We start from the raw sequence: 17,667 nt of genomic DNA, 5'->3' as shown, positions 1-17,667 counted from the left end.
CAAGTAAACTTGCAATATTTCCAAAGCAAGTGTATTTGTGAAAAGTTCATTTTGTTAGATACAAACAATACAAGTATACTTTCAGTAAATGAGAAAGGTGAGAAACAACTCGACAAGTAAACATTATTAGCAAGGAAAGTGAAAAAAAACAACAACACAAGATGAGAATAAACATTTTGTTCACTTTGTTAATTTAAACTTGTTCAGAAGAAGTTAACAAGTGCACTTTCGTAAAGTCGAATAGTTAGGAAAACAACTAAACAAGTACACAAAATGAAGTATACAAGATGTGTTGCAATGCTACTATCAGACTAGTTGTATGTTACAAGTGAACAAAGACCATGTACACAAGGCGAGTCTATACTTTTTGTTCACTTTGTCAAAGTCAACTTGTTCAGAAGAAGTTAACAAGTACACTTTCTGAAAGTCGGACAGTTTAGAAAATAACTAAACAAGTACACACTAGAAGTAGAAGCGCATATGGTACATCCCTTGTAAAGTTATTTTGTTACTAATAAGTCGGAATGATTAGTTATGTTGTGTGTAATAAGCTGGAATATAATCATCATGTGGGATTCATCTTGTCGGAATGATGAAGAAATATTTGCATTACAATGTCGACTTGCTAATATAAATGTAATGACATAGTAATAAGAAGTCGACATGATGAATTCAACATGTTAATTGATTAAGTCGACAACTTGTTAATTTGATGATGAGGTAAAACCACGTGACCATTTTGGAAAAAACATAGGTCTATTTTTAAATCGATTTCCATATATCGTTTGATTAATGTGCTTGTGATGAGAATCGCAATCCACTGAGTTCAAGTTCAAATCAAAGTTCGAGTTGTTCTGAATAGATTATCGGGTTTTCTACACATTGATATCGTAAAATATCAGCCGTGAGCTTCAATGCGAATCTTTTTGGCGAGTGAGCGCAGCGAACGAGCTCAAAAGATTCACATATTGTCGAGCAGCTGATATTTTACGATATCTATACGAAGAAAACCCGATTATCTGTTTATCGATCTATCACTGGTCTTTTCTCTCTTCTTAAGACAGTTTTACGCTTGACGAAAGCAAGCTTTATAACGTCTCTTCTCGCATTGTGACGTCGCTGATAATACCTGGGTGTCGTTTTGAAGCCTTGATACGAGAATTACGGAGCAACAGAGCAGGGTGATATAGGCGTAGGGAAGGACGATAATCAGAGTTATTTGGTACGAAAAGGGGTAACTGCAGGCAAATATCACAAAAAGTTACTTAAAAAATAACAATATATCAGACATAAGAGGGATATCCCCACACCACTTACTCCGGCCGTTTTTTTTTTCATAAGCTCCCAACTCAGAACTATAAAGAATTTGTGAAGGATTCCTCAAAACCTCTGTGTCGTCTGAGATTGCTGCTGTCAGTGTTAAATTGTAATGTTGACTGTAAACAGTTCATTTTTCTATAACATACAAAAATTTTAGAATTGTTTTTTTTTCTTCAGTAGATGCTTTATCTTGATCCAAAGGATTAACTTCTATACAAGTTTTGTAACAATTTATGGAAATGTAAAAAATTATCAGGACATACCAGTTTTATTAACTGCAAAAAACCCTTATATACACATAAGGAGATGTGGTATGATAGCCAAAAAAAACATCTCTCCAAAATATACCAAATCACGCAGACGTTTACAACTATGTGTCACTGTTTGGTTTTCAGCAATGAGCAAAATACTAACCACAAAGTAAGCTTATAAAGATACCGGAATGACAATTGTAAATAAAACCAAACGAGAAACATAACGATCTAGATGACGAAGAAGCCGACGCCATTACCGACGACAGAATAAAGGTTTGCATTAATGTCACAGGCTTGACACATATCAAATGACTTGTACTTTGTTGTCAACAAACGAAGCACTTTTAAGACTGTTTGCTACTTGGTTTAAAAAATCAAGCTTCTATAAAGAATGTTGAGAAATGATAGTTTATCAATAAAGAAAGTGAAAAAGTAGAAAACATTCAAGGGTCGGTATGCTTGTTTTTGAGATAAAAGCCATTGAAAATTTTTGGGAAATAGTTCTCTCTAGATTTTTCATACATTTATCATTTGCATCCTTTTTCTTTCAAAAACAATGAAAAAATAACAAGGATTTTATAGGATTTTCAAAAACAGCTTTTATTTTAAGAATTGAATGCTTCTTTTTGTTACTTCATCGTGGTGTAAAAGCGTTGACCGAAGTACATTTTGTAAGAAGCGCGGAAGTGCTTCATTCTAAAAATGTGCACACGGTCAACGCTTTTAACAACCGTATGAAGTTACAAAAAGAAGCATTCAATCCTTATAATTACATTTTTAAGCTATGATCAGGAAAACACGAATTTTATGATTGTTTTATTTAATTCACATGTGCACTTTATTGTAGGACCATGTGTTATCATGAATGATAAGTTTTATTGAGTAAAGCAATTGCCTAAGGAATAACACGTGATGTGCAGTTAGCCAATCAGAATAAAGTATTATAATGAAACATACATCTAATGTAATTATAACTATGTAGAACAAAATTATGAAGTTAGCGGGGATTTTTTTTAATGAGAGTACATGGATAATACTAGAGCAGTCCGTTTATTTTACAAAAAAATCAAAAACAACAGGAGCGAACATCCTTAATCAACTCGCACTAAAGTAACACGGAAACGACAGATAGTAGTAACATATGTTCCAATTGTAACCACAAAGCCGTCCTCTTTTCCGCGACAATGACCTACCGCATTAGACCAAATCACTGGGTTTGTAATTTTACGAAAAACATGACAGATGACTCACGTTGAGCAGGATCAGCTAACTCTTCAGGAGCTTGGAGATCTTCGCCGGATTTTGATGAGTTTATATTGGCCAGTAATACCAGTCTAATGAGTTAGCCAGCTGCAACTGATTTTTATAGTGTGGGTTGTGTTGTTGCACTGCGGTTCCATGTTAAGGTTAGGGTTGAGCACTCACAGACATGTTTAACTCCGCCACATTCTTCATATGCATGTCCCAAGTCAATAGCCTGTAGTTCAATGGTTGTCGTTGGTACATGTGTTTCGTATTTGTTCCGTAAATTGTTTTGTTATAAATTAGGCGTTTCATTTCTCGTTTGAATTTTTTTACATTTCTACGTGGTTTTATAGCCGACTATACGTTTTGTTGAAGGCTGTAAACTACGGCTACTTATGATACCTTACATATTCTTCCTTTAAACTCTGGTGGCTAGTTTTCTCATTGGCAATCACACGACATCTCCTAGCTTTATTTAGAAGTGGCATCGGCGTCTTCGTAATTTTGATCATTAGGTTTCTTGTTTGGTTGTTTGTATGTCATTTCAGATTCTTTAATACCTGTCTATGCGGTAAAGGTTTTGCACATCTTCTTATTTTTATTTAGATACCGGATCCCTACCCGTGCACTTCCTTTGTATATAATTCACCGCGATTCTAGATAGATACAAGGAAACACGACAACATTTTTTTTTTTATTTATTTTTTTTTGCAGTAAGTAAAACTGTTTTCTCCTGATCAATTTGTAAATCTCCATGAATTTTTATAAAACATGCATAGTAGTTAATCTTGAAGATCAATAAAAAGCAACTTAAAAAAAAAACCTATTTTTTAAAAAATTTATATGTTATAGAAAAATGAACTGTGTACTGACCGCATTTCAGTTTTACATCGACAGCAGCAATCTCATGCGAGACACAGGGTTCCGTTGAATTCATTACAAATTCATTTTAATACTGATTTCATTTGAGAACTAAGGAAAATAAACAGCCAGACTAAGTGGTGAGGGGATATCCCCTTATATCTGAAATATTGTTATTTTTTGGCGATATTTGACTGCCGTTACCCCCTTTTCACATTAAACAAGTCTGAACAACAACTCGACCTTTAATTTGAACTTGAACTCAATGGATAGAGACACCCATCCGAAGCACATTAAACAAACAATATTTGGAAATCAATTAAAAAATAGACCTATGTTTTCCAATATGGTCACGTGTTTTTACCTCAATATCAAATTAACAAGTTGTTGACTTAATCAAGTAACAAGTTGAATTCAACATGTCGACTTCGTTTTACTATGTCATTACATTTATTTTAGCAAGTCGACATTGTAATGCAACTTTTTCTTCATCATTCCGACAAGTTGACGCCACATGATGATTTGATTCCAGCTTATAACACACAACTTAACTGATAATTCCGACTTATTTGCAACAAAATAGCTTTACAAGTGGTGTACCATATGCGCTTCCATACTATCAAGTTCACAAGATTGGATATAATGCAACTTTACCACTTATTTATGTCAACATCTGATCAACTCGTGACTATTATAAGCTTCCATACTTAGAGGCAAACAAGTAAGACATGATAGAATCGTCACATGACTTGTGATAGGAACAAGTAAGAATGATATGCACGTCAAAACACTTGTGAGAAGTAGGTAACCTTTACATGGCTTGCGTAAAAACATCAAGTAGGAATGATTTTAACATCAAATGCCTCGTGAGAAGAACAAGTAGGATTGATATTATTACCATCAAATGCCTTGTGAAATCAAAGTGCTGGATAGTTATAGATTATCGTTGGTCATCTCAACGAGATTGATTTTCTCGCTTGAGCTGGTACAGCGAAAGTGAGAAAAGCAATCGAGTTGAGATGACCAATGATAATCTGTTTATCGCTAATTTACCTATGAGGACGTTGTCAATTTCATGTCAATTTCGTTAGCAACGCCACGTGGCCTCCTTAGTTTCTAGCGATAATTTTTCCATCTCAAGCGAGAAGCATGATATGAAAATTATCACAAAAAAAGATCAAAAGAAAAATGCACAAAATAGCGATAATATCTCTTAAAGGTTTTTAACTGTAGATGTGCATTTCAAATAGGTTGTAGACGTGTATTATTTCTAATATATATTTAATCACAGCTTTGGTGTTTTTAACTAAACCATTGTCTCGTCTGCAATTATCAAAAATCAATTTGTTTCATTTATTGTTATAGAAAATGTTGATATTTTCTATTGCAACCTTTAAGGTGTATTACCACCAAATCATGGTACGTCACATCCGGTTGTATACGAAAATAGGTCCAAAAACAATTAGATTTTGACAATTGTAGGTAATTTATCAAACATTTTATTGCAGCAAAACATTTTCTGTGTCATAAACATATAGAATCATATACAAAACAGTGTGGTCCTGACCATTGATTGACGAACTAAATTATCCCATTGACTCGGACAGATTAGGTGAACGTTTGTCGGTAACAATCACTGCTCACTATGTACTTTTTAAATACACTGAATCTGTGGGGTCACCAAAGGTTTTCAACACCTAAATAAAGCAATTCGAAAAACGAATCCGGAATAATACGATGTGTTGATTTATATCAATAATATAAATCAAAACATAAAGGTTATTCCTGAATAATTTTTCGAATAATTTTATTTTTAAAGGCGTTAAGAACCTTTGGTGACCCCACAGTTTAAATTTTATAATAAGTAAGAAGTGAGCAATGGTCGTTACAGACAAACGTTCACCTAATCTGTCACAGTCAATGGGATAATTTAGAACGTCAATCAATGGCCAGGACCACACTGTTTTGAATATGATTCTATCTTGGTTACTTGAGAACACCATTTTTTTCTTATCTGGAGTTTCTATACAATATTTTTGAAACTTGAGCTGACATGGTTACGTAAGCTTGTACACAGGTTGATAAGGGGGAAATTTGATTGGTAAACTTCCAGTTATGGTTATGTTCTCATATGCAATGAAATGTTATGTGAAATGTTTTCTATAGTACTGGACAGGATAAAACTTTACTCATGCCAAGTATTTCTTTATTTGAAACAAAGATAAATTTTGCACAATTTGCAATTTGCTAATTTCACAAACGACTAATAGGGGGAAATCATTGGTGGTATTAAACCTAATATGGGAAGCTGTACATGTACCTTTGACCTTGTAAGTACATTTACTCTCATGTGTTAAAATATCTTGCTATTTAGTGAAATATTACAAAATTTGAAATATTCTGAGTGGATTGAGTCTCCAAAAAACATTTTATTAGAAAATTTCCATGGAATATGACTCTACCATGAATATTCAGTTGATAGAATAAACCTTGCTTAGTGTTTGGGGGAGCTTTTTCTCCTTATGTCTTATATTCTGCTATGAAAGAACATTTTCCTAAGAAATTAATGCTGTAACAACAAATTATTCACTAAAAGAGAAGCCTCTTATGTCCCTCTCTGGAATGCGGCGTAAATTAAATTTTTACGTAAGGACTTATAGAAACCTCCTTGGAGACAGTAAACTTTTATATGGATTGTTTATTCTGCTTGAATTCATCAATAACTCATTTCTTATTACAATTCTATTATAAATGAGTGAAAGTTATCCAATTTTTTTTATTTATTGGCCTGAAAAATTGACATTTTGAGGAAATGAGAGGTATAAATGGACCAAAAGAGACCTTATAAAGAAGACAAAGAGGTCCATTAGTGGTATTTATCTTCCTTAAATCATCTTTTGTATCATATTCAACTGTTTGTATGCAGATGAGATAAATATTTGATGATTTATTGGCCCAAACTATATTCCATCCTGATGCGACTTGGTTTTGATTCGTTAAAGAAATTTTGCTCGAATCACTGTACAGACATTTATTCAAATAGAAAACGCTCTTAAATTTCGCATTACTATAAGACGTGTCACGGTACTTTTCTATCCCAAATTCATGTATTTCGTTTTCATGTTATATTTGTTATTCTCATGGGATTTTGTCTAATGCTTAGTCCGTTCCTGTGTATGTTACATTTTAATGTTGTGTCGTTGTTCTCCTCTTATATTTAATGCGTTTCCCTCAGTTTAAGTTTTTACCCCAATTTTGTTTTTTGTCCATAGATTTACGAGTTTTGAACAGCGGTATCCTACTGTTGCCTTTATTTAAATCAGTTTTTCTCACATTAATACTCATTTATCAGAATTATAGTCCTAAAGAAATCACTGTGTATACTCTAAATTTTTCTTTTCTATACATTTTATACCCCCTCCCCTGTTTCATTTTTTAAAAGAATTTCTAAACAAGACTTTAATTATTGCCACCTTATCCTATCTGCATATTTTCTGATAAAAATTGCATAGAACCTGTTTAAAACTGTTTTGACAACATATTGAAAGCATATCAGAATACTATAAATGTAATGTTTAGCAGTCAATCATAACCTTTGCATTATAACGCAAAAATCTTGATTTCAATTATTCATTAAGTTTTGTATATATGTCCGTCTGTCATTCATTTCGGATGTGATTTACAAGTAGATAAAAAAAGAAACATACATACAAGGCCAAATCATTATAATAAATATGCATAGGAATAATGGAATACTTGAAGTGCAATTATACATAAATTTAGACTGATTTGTGCATCAGAAAAGTATATAATTTAACAAGAAAATAGATATAGTTTAGTATATAGTCATATTTAAATTGAAAGATCAAAAATAATTTCATACAATTGTGAAACCTCCAAGTCAAATAGACAAAATGATCTTTCTGCTTTAAAATGAATTATTAATAAGGAAACATTTTTTTTAAATCTCAGAATATGATCAAGATTCTTTGATAGAAAGTCATTGAATTTTCATTTCAATATAATGAAGTATTTTTAAGATGCTTGGGTAGCAGTTTGAATAGAGAGAACATAATTTTATTAATAAAACATCGATCTTCATTCTATACATTTATTGCCAAAGGGTAGCTTGTTTGAATCTAACCTACTTTACACAGTTCTCAAACGAGAGCTTACTTTGAAAGTATATTTATATTCGGTTATAGCTATATAGCAGGGTTGATTTTTTTCTTAGGTATAACCTCAATTTACTCAATTTTCTTTGTAATATATATACTAGTAGTAACATGGATATCGTTTTTGGGGACCTTTATAGTTTGTTGTTCAGTGTGAGCCAATGCTCCGTGTTAAAGACCGTAATTCGGCCTATGATGGTTTACTTTTACGAATAGTGACTTAGATGGAGAGTTTTCTTATTGGCACTCATACCACATCTTCTGATATTATTCTGCTCATTATTAGTCATTGATATGATTTAATTATTCAAGCATTTTACTTTACAATGACTACAAAGGTGATAAATTTTAATATATACAGCCTCCTCCATTAATAACTACTGTTTCCTTTGAATCTTACATAAGAAATAAGATAAAACAAATGTTTGCGTTATAACGAAAAGGTTTGCGTTAAACGCAAAGGTTTGCGTTAAACGCAAAGGTTTGCGTTATAACGCAAAGGTTTGCGTTATTTCGCAAAGGTTTGCGTTATAACGCAAAAGGTTTGCGTTATAACGCAAAGGTTTGCGTTTAACGCAAACATAGGAAGAAAAAAAAAATGTGTGGCGCTAATACGCTTCCGTAGGAATAATTTCACATTCAGTCTTTTAAACAATAATGTCTTCTTTAGGTGTAATACCACCAAATCATGGTTCGTCACATCCAGTAGTATACGAAAATAGGTCCAAAACAATATTCCCAGGAATTTGACAGTTGTCAGTAATTAATCCTGCATTTTATTGCAGTGAAACATTTTCTGTGTCATAAACATATATCTTGGGTATTTCAGAGCACCATTAATTTCTTATCTTGGGTTTCTATACAATATTTTTGAAACTTGAGCTTACTACATGGTTACTTAAGCTTGTACACAGCTTAATAAGAGGGGCATTTGTTTGGTTAACTTCCAGTGATGGTTATTTTCTTATATGCAATGAATTTTATGTGAAATTTTTTCTATAGTACTGGACAGGATAAAACTTTACTCATGCCAAGTATTTCTTTATTTGAAATAAAGATAAATTCTGCACAATTTGTACGGTTAGGTCTGACTTTAGCCTCAAATTTCAGGTTCATCTGACGAAAGATTTAGAACACTTTTTAAACACTAAAGTGTCTTTTTCCATTGATTCAATTAGTTTATGTAAGATATTTTAACTGATTTAGTCATTAAAAACGCTCCGAATCAAGCTTATATATGAAAAATCTATCAAAAATGCCAAAAAATGACACTTTTAAGAAGTTTTTGTCAATAATGAAGGTGGCCGTATCCGTGTTCATCCTCAACCTTTATATATGTTATGTATTATCTTCAAATTCAACTTACATTTCAATATAAAGAAAGACCACAAATGCGGCCACTTTCATTTAAGACGAAAACCGTCTAAAATTTAACTAAAATGCTACAATTGTGAAGATTTCAGTAATTTAACATGATTAAATGATGCTAGTTCCCGATATATGTGCATTGTATTGTCAAAAACAGCCATATTTTTGTAGCAGAAGCATTCTCCTTTCCAATAAATAACTAAAAATTTAAATTTTAACGATTTTGTAAAACTGCCATATCATGTATATTTTGGGGCCAAAAAGGGGTCTTACTTGACTTACTCCCTTGCAAATTTAACAAAGACGTATAGAAGAAAATCATTGGTGGTATTACACCTTAACTGTAGATCTAAAATTATCAAATATACAGAAAGCTCTGTCAATTTCTTAATGTGACCATGCCATGTCAAGGGGTGAATTTAGTACTTTTCTATTGGTTTATGTCCTTCATATTTGTTTTTTAGTAAACTGTTTTGTTACTGATTAACCCGTAAGTTTTCTTGTTTGAATTGCTCCACATGTTTCATATCAGGGCCTTTTAAAGCTTACTATATGGTACAAGTTTTTCTTATTGTTGACGACCGTATGGTGGCTTATAGTTGTTAATATATCTTCTTTCTTTGAACTCTTTTGGATAGCATTGGTTCATTTGCATAAAAATACATCTTTTTTTTTTTAAAATAAGACAGTTAATTTAAATCAATACAACTGTAATGCAAGTGAGTTCATATTAAAGGTTTTGATCAACAAATATGGAACGTGTTCATGGGACACAAAAGATGACCCCATTAGCATTAACGTTATAAAGGTTTACAACTCAAAAATTGTAAATGTGACGCATCCAAAATTTGAATTTGATCTGAGTTGTCGGGTAATAAGCATTATGTATACATTCTTCACATTAAGTTGACGTAAATTTAAGTTAAACAACGGAATCGAAAAAAACCCAGCATTTTTTCCGTTTATAACGGGGCACAACCATAAAGCAGTAAAAATGGCTCCACCAAAATTCAAACTTGATCATGGTTTTATGGTTAAAAGTATTGTGTATAAGTTTCATAACATTTGGTTGCGCGAACTAAAGTAAGATAACAGAAACATTTGTAAAGGGGCATAACTCTAGAACGGTATTACTGACATCACCAAAAATCAAATTTGATCAGTGTTTAGTGGTAATGAGCATTGTGTATAAGTTTCATAACATTTGGTTAAGACAAACTAAAGTGAGAGAACAGAATCTTAAAATTCGAGCAACTTTTCTATTTGTAAAGGAGGATACTACTCCAGAATGGTAAAATTGACGCCACCAAAATTCAAACTTGACTTGTGTTTTTTTATTATAGGCATTGCGTATAAGTTTCATACAATTTGGTTCAGGCAAACTAAAGTAAGAGAACAGAAACAAATTTTGGGATGTACGGATGTACGTTCACGTAAGGGATGTACATACTTACAGACGAACAAGGATACAACTCAATACTCAGGGGGCATACAAATAGCAGTATGACCTCAGAAATAAAAATTTATATACACTAGATTCACATTTTTAATTATAGGTCAATGTTAAAGAATGATACTGACCCCGGAATAAAGTGTGAGGATACAAATTTCAGGATCCGCCAATGCACTGTTAAGCATTAAGAAAGTCATTTTTCTAGTACATGGACAGCACTACAGCACTTTTCTTGATATCGGTCTTTGTACACTGAGCTATACTATTCAAAAATGTAGATGTTGACTCGATTAGTTTTAATACGGATGCTATAAGAATTGTCGTTGAGTCAATATTTTTCTGCTGTCAGTTTGATCCACTTGAGTATGTTGAGATCCTTATATCCACATTGGAATGTGAAACAGCTAGTATTTAAATAACGGAATTAAAAGTTTTCAAATGATTTTTGGCATCAAAACCTTCCAATCGATCTTTTTACAAAAACAGTGCACTTTTCTATCAAAGCCGGTATTTACTTTTAATCGTTCTTGGCGTGAGACACTAGCCATATAATTATCGAGTATTGTATATTCTATCACCTGTGTATTTTTCAATCAAACCATTATCACTTGTCAATTATCCAACGGCTTGGTCAAAATGTCAACTTGTTCTCGCAGTCAGTCATACTGTATTCTTTCGATACACTCGTACTTTTACTTCTTCAACAATAAACCTTTGGAAATATCGTATGTAGTAAAAATAGCGCGGGGAAATGTTCATTTATGAAACATTTATGAATTAAACGCCGTCTCGCAGATTTCATTTGATTTTCTCCGCAGCGCATGGTAGATTCACGAAGTAGTGTTTGTGATACTCATTTTCAAAATGGAGTTAAATTTATTTGAATTATCGGTGAACATTTCTTTTTTATTCAAGCTTTATTTATTTTTTTTTTTGCTTTATTTTTTTCAAGAGTAGTAACTAAAAATTTCAAAAGCATCTCCCAAGAATCAGAATTCAAACACAAGTACTACATTAACTTGGAGCAGAGCACTTGCAAAATTCTGTCACCGGAAGTTTGAGGCCAACGCCTTAGGAAAGTAGCTATAGCGTTTTCTAAAAAAAACAAGCAGGAATGATAATACATATCACATGGCTTGTGAGAGGAACATGTAGAAACGATACTACCATAACATACCATGTGAGCGAAACAAGTAGGAATGACATTACCTTCACATGACTTGTGAGTGGAACAAGTAGGTTTGATATTACCATCGCATACCTTGTGAGAGACACAAATAGGAATATTACCTTCACATGACTTGTTAGAGGAATAAGTAGAAATGGGTACTACCATCACATGCCTTGTAAGAGGAACAAGAAGGAATGATATTTTCATCACATGCCTTGTGAGAGGAACACGTAGAAATGAAACTACCATCAATTGCCATGTGACTGGAACAAGTAGGAATGATACTACCACCACATGACTTGTGAGAAGAACAAGAAAAAATGATACTACCACCACATGACTCGTGAGGAGAACAAGTAGAAATGATACTACCATCAGATGACTCGAGAGGAGAACAAGTAGAAATGATACTATCATCACATGCCTCATGAGGAGAACAAGTAGAAATGATACTACCTTCACGAGACTTCTGAGAGGAACAAGTAGGAATGATATTACATTACATGCCTTTTGAGAGGAACAAGTTGCCATGATATAATTTCACGTGACTTGTTAGAGGAACAAGTAGGTTTGATATTACATTACATGCCTTTTGAGAGAAACAAGTAGCCATGATATAATTTCACGTGACTTGTGAGAGGAACAAGTAGGTTTGATATTACATTATATGCCTTTTGAGAGGAACGAGTAGCCATGATATAGTTTCACGTGACTTGTGAGAGGAATAAGTAGGTTTGATATTACATTATATGCCTTTTGAGAGGAACACGTAGGAATGATATTACCTTAATGTGACTTGTAAGAGAACTAAGTAAGAAGTACATTACCGTCACATGATTTGTGACAAGGACAAGTAAGAGTGATATCATGAGGAAAGTATATATATACTGAGAATGAGAAAAGTGTATGTTCAGGTGATTGGAATCTGTAATAAATAAATCTTCATTCAATTAAAGAACAATGTTCCAATGTTCCTCTTGTTGCACATATTTTATGTGTCAAAGGGTAATGACTAAAAGCATTCAGAAGACATGTAGGCTTGAAAGGGTTTACGATGACATTTTTCATATAATTCTTATTTCCAAGGTGCATAACTAAAAAATTTGGTCGTCACTAACTTTTAATCTCATCCCAAATGGTACTGATATAAACTTTGATATAAGTTAAATAAAAATCTGACAAAAACTGTAAACATACAATGCAATCTTCCATATTAATATATATTGCCAAACTCTTTTAAAAACAAATTATCAGCACCAGTTTTCGTTCTTGTCCAAGACATTGTCAATATAAACCTATGATATAAGGTTTATAACAAATTGCAAGAATTGTACACGTGAGAGTACTAACAATGTTACATTTTTATTTTATGCTATTTATTAGGGTGTGGGATTTTCTTGCTGTGTTGAACACATTGAATGCTAATTTTTACTTTTGAAATATTCAGTCTGGTTATTTTAAGCATTACTGTCAAGTTTGTCATAATGAGTTCAATAGCATAAGAAAAATAAAGTATAATGCCAGACGACATCGACAGCGATTCGAGCAATTTTTTCCCCGAAAAATCCCAACCAAGCTGCATCATGGAAGAATATAGTGTGGACTAATATTAAATTATCAAATATTTATCTCATCTGCCTACAAACAGTTTAATATAATACAAAAAATGATTGCTGGGTGATAAACACTACTAAAGGACATCTTTGTCTTCATAATAAGATCCTTTTGGTCCATTTATGCTTCTAATTTCCTAATAAATTCTCAACTTTCAAGCCCAATTCATAAAATTTTTGTAGTAAGTAACTTTCCATCATTTATAAAAGAAATATTATAATAAATGAGTAATTGAAGTATTCAAGCTGAATGAACTATCCAGATAAAAGTTTACTACCTCCAAGGAGGTTTCAATAAAATATTACGTAAGACTTAAATTTACGCCGCGTTCTGCAGAGGGACATACAGTGCATTCCTTTTAGTTACTGAGAGTACTCACATGGTCAAATCTATGTGCAGCTTTCCATATTAAATAGGTGTAATTACCACCGTTTATTTGACCCTATTAGTCTTTGTTAAATTTGCACTTTTCAAAAAATTGTGTAAAATTTATCTTTGTTTCAAATAAAGAAATGCTTGGCATGAAAAAAGTTTTATCCTATCCGGTACAATAGACAATTTCACATAACATTAATTTGCATATTGGGAAATAACCATCACTGGAAGTTGACCAATCATATTTTCACCTCATATTTACCTGTTTACAAGCTTTATTAATCATGTAACCTCAAGTTTCTTAAATATTCAATAGAAACACCAAATTAAAAAAAATGACTCAGAAATGTTTTACTGCAATGAAATATAGGATTTATTTCCTACAACTGTCAAATCTAAGGGATATTTTTTGACCCTTTTTCGTATGCAACCAGATGTGACGTACTTTGATTTGGTGATATTACACCTATACGAAAATATCAATGTATATATTCCCTACACAGGTAAACTGCGTATTATAATTGCTGATATCTACATCATCAGTTTTATTTTCGTAGATAGCTGTTTCATTAGCAATCATACAACTTCTCCTTATTCTTATAATTTTATTCATATAAGCCAGTACAGATTAATAAACATAAGTTGATTACCTGTAGGTTCCTGTAAATGAGTTTCAGTAGTAACCTCTGGTGGCTTTGAGATGACAGTCTACAAGAAAAAATAGTAATGTCATAATATATCATGCCCATGTGAAAACTTGTTAAATAGTTATATCTTTCTTAAAGGAGAGAGGACAATAACACAATTACGTCCATTTTTGGCCCATGATACCTGAATAGCCAATGCAAAATACGTTTTAAAAGATGTTTATTTAACGTCACATACTGTTCTGGTTTAGCTGACCCCTAAACAAATATGTATACTAAACATCAACCCAACAATGTTAGATCTGTAAATTTGCTTTCGCAAATTTTATGTGTTCCTCCCTCGCCGGGATTCGAACCCATGCTACTGAGATATCGTGACACCAAATCGCCTGCACTGTAGCCGTCCCGCTAGACTACACAACCACCTGGGCTTCACAATAATGAAGCTTTCGGTGGCCGTGTGTTACCTTTCCTCGTCAGTTTTAATCGAGTGTCGTACTACATTACATGATATATAAGGCATGGAGATGTTATTGTTACAGATCATCTCAATTATCTATAGTAAGGGATTCTTCAAATTAATGCAAGATACAGTCACAGACAATAATTATATTTGTCTGAGTCAGTGACAACTCTACAACATATTTATCCATCGGATCACCAGCAATGATTGTGATACATGGCTGTGTACATTATGTATATACAACTCGTCTAAACATCAACCCAACAATGTTAGATCTGTAAATTTGCTAAAGACTCAGACGTACTTATATATATATACATATATATATATAAAACGTCTGAATGATAGTCAACGATTTTTCCCACGTGGGTGCTGGATCGTTACAAGTAACGATACATGTACACAATAAAATAAATTATATAAACGCCTAGAAAGTGTACATAACAACACCAGTAACATAAAAAAGAACTATATATATATATATATATTCAATTCTTGTTTTCTTCACATCCTCTCCCAATATAGAAACGGAAATTCAATACTTACATCAGCAGCATATTTTAACCAGGTATTCTCTATGTCCTCCGAACTGTGAAATTTGTTATCTTCTTTGCACATGTATTTTCCTTTATTCCTTTGTGTAATCAATTCCTCATAGCTGATTCTGCCGGTACTAATTTTATAATTTCCAGTACTGCACTTTGCTTTAATTTGGTAATTTAGATTATGCATTAATTTTCTCTGTAACTCTGCAATTTGTCTGCAAAGGTTGTATAGAATAACCTCATTTTCTTCATTGTCTATCGGTTGCAGAGCACTGTATATTTGTAAGGATATAGCATTCTTTGAGAAGCAAATGATTAACAATCTGGACTCCGTTTTATCCAGATAAACAATTGCTTTGTCAGGGTAAATGGCTGGATGTCCGTCTCCAGGAAAGTGCAGTGACTTTACTTTGCAAACTTTATAGGTTCTAACGTAATTGATCAGAATATGATTGAAATAGGCAATAGGAAGAAATTTGAATTCAAGTACCAACCAAGGTGAACAATAAGGATTTTCAAAAGCAAAATTGTTCTCAATGACGTCTTTAAGAGTAGATGAGTTTGTTATCATGCATGGCATGTAGTAAGAATTGTTGGGGGTTTTCGAAAAACACGGTTTTACAATAATGTCAAATTTTTCCATTACTTTAAGTATATGATGTTTGTATTTTCTAAACTCTAAGTCGGGTTCCTTTTTGAATAACTGATCAATAAGCGTTTCTGATAGTTCGCCTTCATTTTTAAGCTTGGACATTTCATTGCGCGATGCTCCGCCATGATGTTTCTTATCATCATCACATACAAGACATCTGAAACACTGAACTAACCAATTTGGTTGCAGAATAATAAAATCAGGTTTGTCCTCAAAAAAGATTACGTTTCCAATTTTATGCTGGTAACTCAGAAACAGAAGTAGTTCTTTCTCTTTTATCGAATACGCCAGAGCTAATTCCTCAATATCTTTCAATGAACATATCGTCTTTCTATAATCTTTTAAAACATCTAGTACATTTTCGAGGTTAATCCACCTTGAAGGAAGTTCGTCCGCAAAGTAATTCTCCTCTTTTGCAATTTCTGAAATATGATCTTTCAAAAGTTTAATTTCATCTTCTCTAGGGTCAATGTTAGATATAAAGAAGATGCCTCTTCTGTGATTAGCTTTTTTGTGAGACCCCAAGATATGATGAAATGTTGCCTCATAGTTTGCTTTCATCTTTTCAGGCTGAAAAAGATAATATATAAGTTCAACGCATGTCGGCGTATTAAAATATAATCCCGGTTCCTTTGATAACTATATTTCATGTATTCGTAATTGACAATAAACAAACTTAAATATAAATATGGTATGATTTATCAATAAAATTTGCAAGAAATATTTCCATAAATTTAAGTTTTGTGTTTACTATATTAAATGTACTATTTTCGTTACTAGGATTTATAACTGTATCGATATCTTTACTAGTATCAAAAAGTTATAAACACAAAAACCAGTGCAACCATAAAATGTGTCAGTCTTAACCATCCACAGTCTATGAATTGTATTAAAAAAAATTACACAAAATTCTCCAAATAATGAGAAAATTTAGATATGACGTTAAACAATCTCTACATTTCCATGTTTTCATAATCTAAAACAAGGAATTTGTATTTACATTTTATAATTTTGGAGAAAAACGTCTGTCTAATGAAACGATGTAGTCAGCCTCTTAGTGTGGCACGGGCAATAGCAGTATAGAGCGTAAAAAAAGCACCAGCTTTGATAGATCAGCAAAATTGTAAAGATAGTGATTAAAGATAGCTCTTTAGAACTTATAAAACTCCAATCAGATTGACACAGCGTATTGAATATAACAACATTTCGTGTTGCCATCTACTGCAGAAATAATTGTAGAAAATTTTGCCACAGACAGTCGGTATCAAAATAGATACTAATTTTGCACCCTTACTTCCCGACTTGTTCTTCAACTCGATTGAAATAGAATTAATACAAAATCTCCTCCACCCCTCTACCCCCCCCCCCCCCCCGAATAAAAACAAAAACGAAAAAAGCAACTTGTGCATACTTCTTATGTTACTTTCAGATACATTGATGATGTCCTGTCACTCAATAACCTATACAAAACACAACATAAAAAACTTAGGACTGAGAAACACGAACCCGACCAAAAAATCCGGA

General features: G+C 32.7%; 1 protein-coding gene across 1 annotated transcript in view; it reads right to left on the bottom strand.

Moving 5' to 3' along the window:
* Positions 1–17,667, bottom strand: part of LOC139525508 (uncharacterized) — a 165,069-nt gene that overhangs the window by 64,357 nt on the left and 83,045 nt on the right. Inside the window, exons 15-16 of the mRNA XM_071320900.1 lie at positions 15,493–16,713; positions 14,487–14,544 (exon numbers count right to left, since the gene is read on the bottom strand). Of these exons, the coding sequence (XP_071177001.1) occupies positions 14,487–14,544; positions 15,493–16,713 (1,279 nt within the window). The remainder of the gene's footprint in view (positions 1–14,486; positions 14,545–15,492; positions 16,714–17,667) is intronic.

This window comes from Mytilus edulis, chromosome 5, assembly GCF_963676685.1.
Source record: "Mytilus edulis chromosome 5, xbMytEdul2.2, whole genome shotgun sequence".
In the NCBI taxonomy this organism is placed as follows: domain Eukaryota; kingdom Metazoa; phylum Mollusca; class Bivalvia; order Mytilida; family Mytilidae; genus Mytilus; species Mytilus edulis.
This window is presented reverse-complemented; position numbering and strand designations above follow the sequence as displayed.